Source organism: Sciurus vulgaris (assembly GCF_902686455.1).
Source record: "Sciurus vulgaris genome assembly, chromosome: 3".
NCBI classification, from domain to species: Eukaryota; Metazoa; Chordata; class Mammalia; order Rodentia; family Sciuridae; genus Sciurus; species Sciurus vulgaris.
This window is the reverse complement of record NC_136463.1, coordinates 131,096,502-131,109,491: the sequence shown is the minus strand read 5'-3', so window position 1 is coordinate 131,109,491 and position 12,990 is coordinate 131,096,502. Positions and strand designations below refer to the sequence as shown.

The following is a 12,990-nucleotide window of genomic DNA, read 5'->3' as shown; positions in this document are numbered from 1 at the left end:
AATAAGAACAAGAAAAGCATACCACTTGGTTAAATAGTGTCTGTTGCCATAAACAGCCAGGCTGCCACAGAGGACAGTAGGTACAATAGCATACTATCCTTTAGAATGCCTCTGGTACTTATGGACAGTGATCCGTTGGGTGGGGTTTCTGCCTTCCTCTCTCACTGAGGAGGAAGTCCAACTGGGCAGACATCAGTAACATCCTCACAGAACCCATCAGGTGTCATTCACTGATGACAAGCTTTCAGGGATGCCCAGTTCTCTTGTTGATGGTGCTTTTCAGGCAATCAGTATAAATCCTGGAATTTAGGTTTGTGGATAATCCTTTGCTTTACTGATATCCTAATAGTTCCATATTCCCTTAGCTAAGTGCATGTATACAACAAATTTATAGTGTACAAGTAATTCCTCAAGATAGGAATTTTGCTCCCTTTTCCTAAAACCAGCACTAGGCCAGAGGAAAATGATCTTCTGATGTGACAATTCTGTTTCAGAAGAATAGGAAACAAAGAGAAAGAAGGAATTCTGAGAAAGAGGCAACCTGCCCTCCCCCCAATATTTTATTCAACACAAAGGGAGCAAGAGGGAGAACAAAGAACAGGATAAAGAAAAGAAAGCTGTTTGGGGCTAAGCCAAATAAACTTAAATGGTTTAAGAAATAAATTGGTGGAGTAATTCGAATCATGGGCAGGTGCTATGAATGTAATTTAGTAAATGCTCGGGAACCTGCCAAGGAAGAGAAAAATGTGTTACTTTTGAGATCATTTCCCAGCAGCTTCATAAAAGAAAACTGATTACAGGAATTTAATAAGTAAAACAGAGCCAGAAATATTGTAATCAAATGAGTTTTTAATTACATTTCAAGCAGAAAAAAATTCCAATTTGTGCTCCTGGGATTAAAAAAAAATAAGTTCTAGAGAAATGCTTTTGTAGCAGGAAAATAACATAAACACTAATTTCCATAGGAATTATAGTAGTCAGTTTAATTAAAAGGCTTGATCAGAGTAAAGAGGAGCTGGTGCCAAACCACACTAAATAAAACCATGGAGATCATTGCTACCTCACGTTCTCATCTAAATAAAAACACTGTGTGTTGAATAGGAAGCAGTCATCTGCATTTTTCTCATGGAAATGAAAGGAATTTTAATCACTGCCTGAGTTATTATGTTGCCTTGTTTTATCATCATATGAATGAGTGGTATATCTGATTTAAAATTAGATATTTTTACTTAATGTGATAGACACAGAAAGAGAGAGAGAGAGAGAATTCACTGTTACAGGGCATTGATGTGCAGAGAGGTACTACCTCAACCAAGATGCATTAGAGTATCTGATTATTTCTGGCACTCCACTCTCTTATGTCCAGCTAAATTTTACTTGTATCCCTGTAACTCCCTGAAGTAGAGGGTTATTTGAGGGGATGAATCAAGTTCACAAGCAGGTGGTGTGCAGTTGTGCAGAGGAGACTATATTCACCGCCCTCAACATGAAAAACTGTTTTCTACTGGAAGGTGTTGCTATTGGCCACTCCCTAACCATAGAACAGGCCCAGAGAAAGCTTTTCAGGAGGTGTGTCAAAATCACAGTAGTGTGATTCTGTGCTCACATTATTCTTCCTGTGGGATGAATGGGATTCACCTTCAAGGTGTCCACATGGGAATAATGGGTATAATATCTGGTCACAGGACAAAAGAAGCTGATTGGTCCAAAAGAGAGTATGAGAGCATCACCTTTCCAAAGGCTAACACTCCTGTGGTCCCATGTGCCTTCTTTTATTAATTGCTTTAAAGGGAAAAAAACTTATAACTATTATTTTGAAAGAGAAACTTTAATTCATCAGGATTCCAGAGAACCTGGACAAAACTGACTGGTTGGCAGAGTAGTCTATATGGAAGCAGTGAATAGGACTGGGAAGAAAACTAGACTATTCTTCCCATGGAAGAGCACGAGTGAGAGTCCGTTGGTAAGTCATTTCCCCTCTGAGACTCTCTACTATGGAGCAGAGTTAGTAAGCATCCAAAATGCTGAGGACGATTTGATTTCCTGTGAAAAGAAAATGAAATGGAACTTCACATAGGGAATGATGCAAAGTGGAATCAACAATGCCAAATGGAGTCAAGAAGGAAGAAAAAGAGCCCATGGAAATCATGAGGAGGATTCTAAAAGGTCCCCAGAGCATGAAATAGATCTGAGGTCAACTTTTACCTAAATCTCAAGGGACAGGGAGACCCAAATGACATAAAGATTCCATTCAAAGAACAGTGTCAGGAAGGAAGGAAGGGGATATGGAAGTAGAAAGAAAGAAAAGGAGTTCCTGGTGTGGGTCCTTGCCCCAATTTGATGACAGTGGGAATCACATTCACAGTGTGCTCAGAAGTTTATGCCTTCAGTATCTTCCTCACCATCACAGAATCTGAAAATTTGTAAATAACAAAATTAGTAACTGACAAAGGATGAGTCTACATAAATTTCAAGATGTCTACCTGATTCCTTCTCTTCTTGACTTTTTCAAGAGTTATCTTTCTACACTTCCTCTTCAATAGATTTTGCTATATACTCAATGATATGGCAGGCTAGTACACTATCCATGATTTTTAGTTGAGAAAAACAATGATATCCTCTATAGTTTCCAAAATAAATGGGAAGATTACAAAAGGAATCCTTAACTTCTTATACAGATTCTTAATTTTCTTCTAGAGTATAAGGATCCTAGCATGTGGGGAACATGTTTTATCATTTGTAAAGTGCACAGGAATATATAAAATGAAGTGCATAAAGCATTGGCAATGTATCCCACACACAGATGTTCATAACTGGAAGATCCACCATATCCACACCAAGTTTATGTACTTCTTTGAAACCCTGGAGATGGAAAAATAGGCCCAAGAACTACAAATGCTTAAAAATCCATAGATTCTCTTATATTTTGCCCATTCGTAAACTGCTATTGTAAAAATACCACCTTGTGAATGTATTTTTGATGTTTACAAAATTTGTCCAGTTAGAAAATACAAAAGGGATTCCATTCAAGACAAAACCCAAGTGTTAGTAGTAATTATCTCTCTAGTTATAGGATTGCAAATTATTACTCTTGCCTATTTCTTTTCAACCTATGTTTTGGCATTTTCTCATAATAACACATTACTTGACAAATACATAAAATAACTACAAAGGGAAGAAAAGTACTATTTTAAAAACAATGAAACACTCATGTTTTAAAAAGATCAAGACCACATTTTTAAAAGATTAAATATCATCCAAATCTTATTTTCATTTTTATTAGACTGTCCAGAAAGTATAAAGTCTCCCAAACCCTTCGTCGTATGTTTTACATGGGCGGTTTTACTTACATTTATTATTCATACTTATTCACATGTAGATACTTCTGCTAATCGTATTTTGCTGTTTGAATATGTTTGAAACCTTTCATAGGGAAAAGTAAAAAGTCTGAAATATAGATAGTCATACATTTAAAAGAAAGAAAAGGAACTCCAGAGACTTTTAAATTTCTTTTACTTAAAAAAAAAAAAAAAAATCAGGCAGAGAACAATGGAATTTTTCTGCTGGGCAGAGTGAACTCTGTTGCCCTCTGACCTGAAAGATATTTGCCGATTGTTTCCTGAATTTGTTCTAGTCCCACTTCAGAGGCATCCTCAGGCCCACCCGGCAGGATCCTGACCCTGCAGAATGACGCATGCGCATTAAATCCGAAGGAGCAGTCTTACTGCCCCGCCCTCAAGGTTTTGAGTTAAGAAGCTTAAATCATTCCAGAGTTCCTCTCTTCTGTTATAAATAAATAAATAAATAAATAAATAAATAAATAAATAAATAAATAAGTAAATAGATAGATGATAGATAGATGGATGGATGGATGGATAGATAGATAGATGGATGGATAGATAGATAGATAGATAGATAGATAGATAGATAGATAGATAGATAAAACACGAAGTTAAATACTGCAGTATTTAGAAGGGTGTGGAGCCAAGTGAGAGCTCTGCCGCCTCAGCTTCATCAGCCCGTGGACCTCTAATTCCGGTCATACACACCCCACTTTTCCCCTCCCCTCCTCTAACAGCTCTCTGTCTCTCTTCCCCCACGCTCTTCTCGGTTTCTGTCGTTTCTGTTTCCATGGAAGGTCCCATGCTGATCTCTGTATTTAGCATAGCTCCCAGATCTTTTAGCTTTAAAAGTAAGCCCCTCCTCTAGCCTCAGGATTTTATGTGGACTTTTTTACAATACAATTGTAGGTTTCTTTTTGTGAAAATTCAAGTTCACAGTCTATTGAGATGTGGAGCCCTCTCTGGCAAAGATCCACATATTAGCAGCTGGATATTTTGCTTCCTGTCTTGCTTGATGTGGTTGTAAAATAGGATGGGCGTCTATGAGGCTGGCTCCCCCTGCAGCTGTGCATAGCTGTCCTGTCTTATTTTTTCATTCTCTGCATAGGCTTGATTAATACAACATAATGGTAATAAACACATTACTTCTTGTAACTAACTCAGGTTTACCAAAGTAATTCCTTTTATTCTTACAGCCAGTTTCCATTCTCCTTATAAATGGAAGATAGAAAATCCTATCCATCAGTGACTTCTGTTCCTCTCTCCCCACCTGTTTTCTGTTTCATTTTAGGCTTTGGTGAAGGTCAATGTGAAATTGAAGCCGATGCTAGATTCAGTGGCTGCGAACCGAAGTAAGTGGGAAGAGATGCATCAAAAAAGACTGCTGGTCTCAGCTGCCTCACCTACCCCTGCTAGCCTCGTGGTGGCTGGGGAGGACAGAAACTAAACCTGTGTCCTCCCAGAGCTGCTGCAAAATGGCTGTAGCCTGATGAATCAGCTTCAGTCCAGACACATCATCCTTTTGTTCCTTTAGCTCAGATAGACCTAAAGACTCGGGGTGTGTTGGGAAGCATGCCCAGGCTTTCACCCTGAAGTGTGGTCAGTAGCAGACAGAGTGACAAAGGGACAAAGGAGGAGGTGGGGCAGAAAGCCTGGATCCTCAACTTTCCCTGATGAACAACATAGGCTGAGACAAAGGCTGTGGGCAGAAGGCTGGTTTGGATCCAGGGACCTGAGGACAGTCTGCACAAAACAGTGAAAGTGTCATAGTGCTGCTTCGTTTTGTATATATTCTTCTCTTGGTTACAAGTCAAATGCCGCTGCCTTTGCACCCTCTCGCGGAGTGCCCTATTGTGTCAGATCGTCCCAAGAATCCAGAGTTGTATTCTACAGAGGTATTTTATTTTTAAACACACAGATTCTTAATGATGGACTAGAGCTTTTAGAACATCCACCTAACAGATAAACTGCACTGTCCTTATAAATACCACCCAGTTTTCCCCACAAAGGGTCCATAGTAAGAATATAGCAGATGTGTTTCTTGACTGGTGTTTATACAAGATCTGTAACTCTACATTGAGATCATGGTCCCTTTTTAGAGTTTTAAAATTCAGACTTCATTGTAGACAAGCCTTCTTTGTCACAGGAAGAGTGGATTAACAGACTTTAATTAAAGCAAAGACGAGAGGAAATTCATAGCCAAGTTGACCACACGTGACATATGAACATCTAGAAACTACTTCCAACAGTGAGAGATATTTTACAGGACACAGTAGAGTCAAAAGACTGAGCACTGACTGGCTTGAGTTCTCCCAGTGATGAGTTTTGGTATAAAATTTAATGTTATTGTACAAGAAATAATGCTTGAAAGTTTAAGAAAACACATAATTTGTAGGAAACCAGATTTAAAATGGATAAGAATAAACTGTATTCAATAGATGCAATGACTAAAATGCTGCTGTGCTGCTCATTGTACCTGAGATCGAGGACAAGGTATGTCTTATTCAAAGAACATGATGCTAGAACAACTTCTAACCATAACTTTGGCACTGTTGACTGGACAAGTGCTAAACTTTGGACTAGTGGCTATACTTTTCTGACCTTGCTTCCTAATTTGTCAAATGAGATCACACTAGGAAATGATTTTCAGACATATCTTAACCTTAGAACTTTGTTCAAATGAATCTTCAAGGAATTCCCAAGATATTAGAGATCAAAAAGATGAAGTTCTCTGTTTGAAGCAAGAGTTTGGGGATTCAGAGACCTACAAATCTTCACTCTTCGATCACATACACAGTGGTCCACAAAGAGACTCTAGGGACTTGGAAAAATCCCTGGACTAGGTGAAACCTGAGATTCATTCCAGCTCTGAAAAAAATCTAAAATTCACCAAACATTTTTGTCCTTACTTTTACTGATCAATATCAGTTATTAATATTAATACTCAAATCTTAAAGAAATTGGTGCCACGTTCCACGAAGGGACATTGTCTTGCTGGCACAGAGGAGTCTTTGGGGAAATGTTTGAAGGAATGAGTAAAATTAAGGGACAAAAACAGAAGTGAGGGGGACCAGATAATCATAGATAAGAAGTGAGATTTTTTGTTATGGCAAGAAACAAAGCAAAAGAAAATTATAAACCAGGTGAAGAGGAGGGGGGAAGGAAGAAGAAGAAAAATAAGAAGACCCATAAAGGAAAGCTAGGAATGAAGCAGGTAGTTAGGGGAACTGCCAAAGGAAAGGTGAAAGTCAATCCAAACAAAGAAAAATGGCACCTCCAACCAAAAAAATGAGGTTGTAGAATCCCGTCATCAATTGCTTAGGAAAGAGAGACAATTGAGCAGGGAGGGGTTTGACAAAGGAGAGAAGGAAGGAGTGGGAGCACTAAAAAATAATGTTCCTAGCTACGCTTTACAGCTGTCTCTGCAGGGAAGACTGGAGAAACTAGGAGAGAAAATGAGTGCAGGAAAAATTGCCTCCGCAGAGCAGGTAAGAGGAGGTTGTTCAGATTTATGGATTTTATTAAGCCAGTTTTCTGAATCACTCTGCTATAAAGGAAAATAGCTTCTGCAGGGCTGTCTCTCCTCCTTCAGGTGATGAACAAAGGATGGGTGGAGTTACGCATAGACCCTGGTCTGTGAGATCATCATGTGTCTGCAGCTCACAAGCACTGCAGGTGTTTCTGGGTATTGTGCCACATCATGTTAATATCACAAATGGGAATTGAAAATCAGTCCATGTGAGGCAGAGATGAGTCCACATCTGTTATCCTCCCCAACAATAAATAAATAAATAGTGTCCCAGACAAAGGGATGCCAGTCCATCTAGAGCAAAATTTTAAAGCACAAACCCAGGGTCTGTCAGAGATTGCAGGCAGCTACAAGCACTGTAGCTACCCTGAACATTGATGCTGCATATTGCTAAGGGGAACATAATTTACAGCACAAACCCTACGGTTTCCACTAAGGTTGAGTTTTCCTCTCATTTTCTTGCCTTTTTATTGGCTTCACTGCACGGTTGCCAATAGCAACATCCACTGGTAGCAAGGGGAGTTCAACACCATTGCAATCTGCCATACAGTGGAGCCCTGACAATGTCAACCATCAATCAAGTAGCTGTTTGTAATTGCCTCCATCTATTTCTCCTGTCTCGGGGTATCTTTCCTATTGTGGGTCAAGATTCAGAAACTGCTGACTAATGCCACAACGCTGATCCTCCACAGCCAGGAAAGAGTGTAAAGGACAGTGGCAACCCTCCTGGTATCTACAACCCTGGAAGTTAAAGGTTGAACTTCTGGTAATTTTAGGTATTTTTAATCCTTCTGTAAAATACTTTCTAATTTCCCAAGAATGAGAGATGTTTATGGTTACCGATATATTCTGCTTTTTCCAAAACAGAAGAAGGAAAATTGTCCTAGTCCTTATTGTTAATGTTTACTTCCTATTGGAGAAAGGCATTTGAAATGCAAGCCTTCTTGTAAAACCTCAAACTGACCAGATTATGTTTGCTTCGTCAAGTCTTTTAGCACTGATGGCTGAAAATGACTTCATCCTACTTTTTCTGAAATATATTTTTTCAGATGTTATTTATTCATATTAGTCAGTATGTAGATAATACATGTACAACCTACAAAGCAGCCTATCCTGACAGGAAGGGCAACTTGGCATTCTATGAAGGGTGCCATCTAGTGCACAGGAGACCAGAACTCTATGCTAGCTTGCCACTGACTAGACCTGTCATCTTGGGACTTATCAGTCTCAGGTTTTCCATTTGTTAAATAAAACCACTGACTTTTATTCATTTTCCACACCAAAGGACCAAGCTGTGTTTTGCTTTTTAAAATTGTTCCAGATAATTTTCTTGTTTATTCTTCTCAAATAAAACAGGCAAAAGAACCCAAAAAACCCAAAGAGATCATCTTCTCACAAAATAAAGTTACATATGTGGAGTAGAAATATAAAATAATTTTATTACAGATGGTCTCAGCCTGCCTCTATTGATCATGAAATATATGGTCATCAATACATTTTTAAAAAAACACATATTCTTTTATGTCATAAAGAACAATTGTAGATTTTCTCATATCATAGGTGTCTTACAAAGTGTCATTCATTTAGAAATAAATTTATAAAGGGAGTCAAGAAAAGTTAAAATTGAATGTATGTTTTCTGTTTTTAAAATATGAGATTCCTATACATTTCCAGGCATTTTATATTTGAAAACATGTTGGGTTAAAAATAATCTTTAAATTTCTTTATATCAGTATAATATTATATTACATTAATGCTACTAGAATTCAGTTGTTTTCTGTGTATCAAAATTTTATCGTATTTTATCCACTTGCATTAGGTCATTAAGCACAGTTGCTTAATTTACTTTAAGGTATGATTATTTGAAAATCCATTTCTCCTGCTGACTCTTATGAACTGCAGAAAGTCAAACAAAACCAAAAAAAAAAAAAAAATAGTATCATCCCTGGTAATGGTATGAAACAATTTCCATCACATGGGACAGTAATCTATTTAAGGAAGATTTAAATAGAAAGAAAAACGCTTTGACTGGGGAAAAAGACAAAAAGGATACATTAAGGCAACAAAACAAAACCTAATTTGGGGCTCTAAAAACTCTGGGCAATTCTACCACAGTGAAGTTACATTATCTGCTTTAGAATAACATAATGAAATTTTTCTTCTGACATTTGTTGCAAAGAACGCCCTAAATTCAAATATACCAGAATTTTAAAGGTTCAGTCTAGCTACAAGAAGGCCAAAATTTCATAAACTTGCTAAGTGAACAATAGTAGAATAAGACACATAAATGACAGAAATAAAACGAGGTAGAACTAGAGAATTTCATCATGAGCATTTAGATTTAGCAATGCCCAAAATTGTGCTTGTATTATCTGTGCCACTATCTTCCCCTCAGTAATTTTGGGTTGTACATCTTTTTAAATTTAATTTTGAATGTACTTGCATGTTTGCTACATTTCTCAGCAGTGCTAAAAGTAAATTACTTAACTGCGTAGCATAACTACACCAATGTCATTGAATGTATACATTGGTACAGAAGTATGTTTGTTTTATTAAGTAAGTATTTGCTGTGAAAAATGTGTTCTTTGAGACCATCGTTTATCTCTGTGTTCATTTTCTCTATGAGTATGTTAGAATCTTAATTTTTCTTTTGCTTTAGTTTATATTTAGGTTAAGTTATATTTAGTTGGATTTAAAAAAAAAAAAAAAAGCAGCATAGCGTGGAAATAGGAGGCTAGGTTTTGTTGAGTCTCATTTCCTTGGGGGGATAATGCTTTTGCCATTTTATTTTGATGTGAAATAATCTAAAAAAGATCCCCTTTTGACTGCTTCCTAATTGTTACTCTTTTACACAAAAGAAGGAAAGTATGTCTTCAACTGAGTGGTTTATAGACATTCCTTTGTGTAGATTTCCCAGGCTGGTGTTTCATTGTAAGAATACTACATTATAGAATGCTTGTCCATTTCACAAGCGACTAATCCATGATTTTGAAAGTCTGCTTTAAAAGACCTAAGTATATTTGTTTTTAATAAAATGCTTAATGTTTGACTAAAGCTCTGGAATAATCTTTATTTCTTTTTGAGAAGGGCTGAAAGGAGGAAGCATGCATTTAAATTTTGACTGTAAACTTAGCCCATTAACCTTGTCTTGATCTGTGATGTTCGCCTGCGTGAGAGGGATACTGGGACGGCATTTTTAAAATAACAAAAGGTTCTCAAAATAATTAAAGTTTTTCTGGAGGTAGGAGAATCTGCAGCCAAATGTGGGTTTCTATGTCCGTTACACATTGCTCAAATTTGCATGGGCAATTACACAGGGGGATGGCGTCAATGCAGGGCCGCCAGCCACACTGACGCTATACAATTACACCACGGCTTCGGTGCTTAAACTTTAAAATTCTTACACCATTGTGCCTGTTCTATTAGAACAAACTGCAGCAAATGATCCAAAGCCAATTCAAAGGACTGGAGAGGAGGTGCCCAGGGAGGGAGAGGGAAGAGGTGCAGTGTGGCCCACTACTGGCTGGTGTAGGCAATCACTAGTAAACCTCTAGCTTTTTTGTGCTTTGCAGTCTGCAAGTTTTAAAGTGGGGCCAAAAATAAGTATCCCCTAATTCACAAAAGAGTTGTGAGGGTTAATGAGGGAAGTTAGGCAAAGCAGGCCTGGTACTGAAAGTACTGTATAAACACAGGAGCTTAGTGTAGCTCTTTGTTTGGATGACTGGTTGTTTTAAAATGCCAGTAACCACTGTTTTGCCTTCTCTGTTAATCCCTTTTATAAATCACAATGCTATTGTGTTCTCCCTCATAGGTTAATTTAGAAAATAACACCATAAACCCCAAAATACAAGCCACTTGATCAAAAATAAAGTATAATCGAGAAGGAAAAATAATTAAAATATCAATAAGGTGGAACTAGCATGAAAGAAAAGCTCCTAATGGGATGAAATGTCTCAACATCTATGCATAAATATTACCAAGTGTTGATTCAGCATACAGTGTTTTCAAATGTCTTAAAATATCGAACAGATGTGCCTTCAGAAGTTAGTCAACTACATTATCAATTTGGCACTAATTTATTCTTTTCTTCCCTATTCACAGTGAGAGATGGATTTGGGGGAATATGAATGCAAGGTAACTGAGCTCCCGAACTAGCCATCCTGAAAAAAATGGTTGGGAATCAAAGGGGAAAAGAAATAACAAATGGAAAATGATTTTGCAGAAAAACTTCCTTTATCAAGGAAGATGTTTACCCACAGCTGTGGATGAAATACTCATGAATTACTAATGTTTAACAACAGGAAGCAGTTACATTTGCAGAATAAATAAGGAAATATACCTCCCAACTAGTTTTTAAAGAAAATCCCAGATATGTTATACAAACAAATGGACTATGGGATTTGATCAACTCCTGTTTTGGCAGACAGAACATAAATATGCTCAGAATTAAACATTATGTTTTAAGCTCCTATATGTTATATTTAAATTGAACCCTTCTACATGGTAAACATGCCTCCCTTTATGCAGCAAAATCTACCCTGAGACTCACACAATTTTCTCAATCCCTAATCCCTTTCTACAAGTCTGAAATTCGCTTTATTAAAATCACGAATCACTTTCCTATTGCTTGAAATGGGATGATACACTTGCTTTATAATATATGCTTCGTCTTTTCAAGTTTCTATTGCAAACAAAATGATCCTTTATATTTCAAAATATTTCACCCAATTTATTGGTTTCTAGAATTACCTCTATTGTTAATTAAAGGATCTTCTTTCACCTACCACTCCCCGCAAAAACCTAATCTATTCCCCAACTGCCTATCAGTGACTAAATAAAAATCATTCTATCACAGCAGCAATGATGGTCATGCCAATTTCACAGTGTGATTGGTGCACTCATTTCATTTTGAAAATGACCCTGCCCTCCATCTGTCTAAACTGACTGTCCTGGTTTTTTCAAGCCAGGCCTCCGGAGCAGCATCAGATGAAATAAGGAGGGAGATACAGAATGACCTCCCTTCTGCCCAATTCAGCTGCTATGCTCACAGATAGGTACTGTTGGAAAGAGGAAGGAGAACTCCAACTGATTCCTGTAGGGATCAAGAAATTTGAAGGACAGTAAATCATTCTTTTATTTTTCAGACAATTTTTTAGAAGTCATTCAAAGATGAATGTTTTCATGATGTAAATACATCTCTGCAAATCAGAAATACTAAAGACATGAAAGGATATTTCTTGTTTCTTTGTCATTTTACTTTAACAGCAACTTACCCAAGGTCATTGTCCACACAAGGATTTTAAAATACTGAGTCTAAGTTTCCAAGGGACAAGTGTCAGATAGCTAGCTATAAAGGAGAAGACACATACCCCCTCCTTATTAATGGACATACACTGCAGTCTTTAATTATATAGCAAAGACATACATTTATTTGGACCATATTCATGTTTAGTACTACAGAAAACAATGAAAAGCATAGAAGACATGAGTGTCCTATTGACAGGGAAAGTTGTAGGACCAGGGCAAAGGATACAGCCAGGTTTATATACGTACATATGCTCAGTAATACTTGTTCTTTGTAGGAGGAAAAAAAGCAGGTGGAAGATGCTTGGATATAAATTTGTATCTAGGAAGTACCAACTAACATTCACAGTACTTCTTCCTCTAGTCAGTCAACCACTGGAAATGACCAGACTCCCGGAGGCAGCAGTACTCTCTTTTGAAGAATTGGACATTCAGGAAGGCATAAAAACAATCAACTCTAATTACAGAAGAATTCCAACTTTTCCATCCGTTACTATCACTTAAACAAAATGAAACTACACCACTGGTATGGAACACAATGTACGCGTGTCAAACGCTCAAGGGACACAGGACTCTACACATTCCTCCTCTTCTCCAGATACCCAGCTGACACAAAACAGACAATAATCCTCGGTTTGGGGGTGGGGTTTTGGCTCAGTGGAGGAGCACTTGCCTAGCACTACTGAGACACTGGGTTCGACTCTCAGCATCACAAATAAATAAATGAATAAAATAAAGGACGATTAACATCTAAAAATATATATTTTTTAAAATTCTCGGTTTAACACGTAGGGGATGTGTAATATTACAATACCC

General features: G+C 37.5%; 1 protein-coding gene across 2 annotated transcripts in view; it reads left to right on the top strand.

Moving 5' to 3' along the window:
* The window catches only part of PDE11A (phosphodiesterase 11A), a 369,784-nt gene extending 359,903 nt beyond the window's left edge, over positions 1–9,881 (top strand). Inside the window, exons 20-21 of one of the 2 annotated variants that reach the window (XM_079132189.1) lie at positions 4,633–4,693; positions 7,563–9,881. In XM_079132189.1, coding sequence (XP_078988315.1) covers positions 4,633–4,693; positions 7,563–7,693 — 192 coding nt within the window. In that variant the 3' untranslated portion in view covers positions 7,694–9,881. Of the gene's footprint in view, positions 1–4,632 lie in introns of both variants that reach the window. The other variant, XM_079132190.1, reaches the window with a different exon arrangement.
* The last annotated feature ends 3,109 nt before the right edge of the window (positions 9,882–12,990 follow it).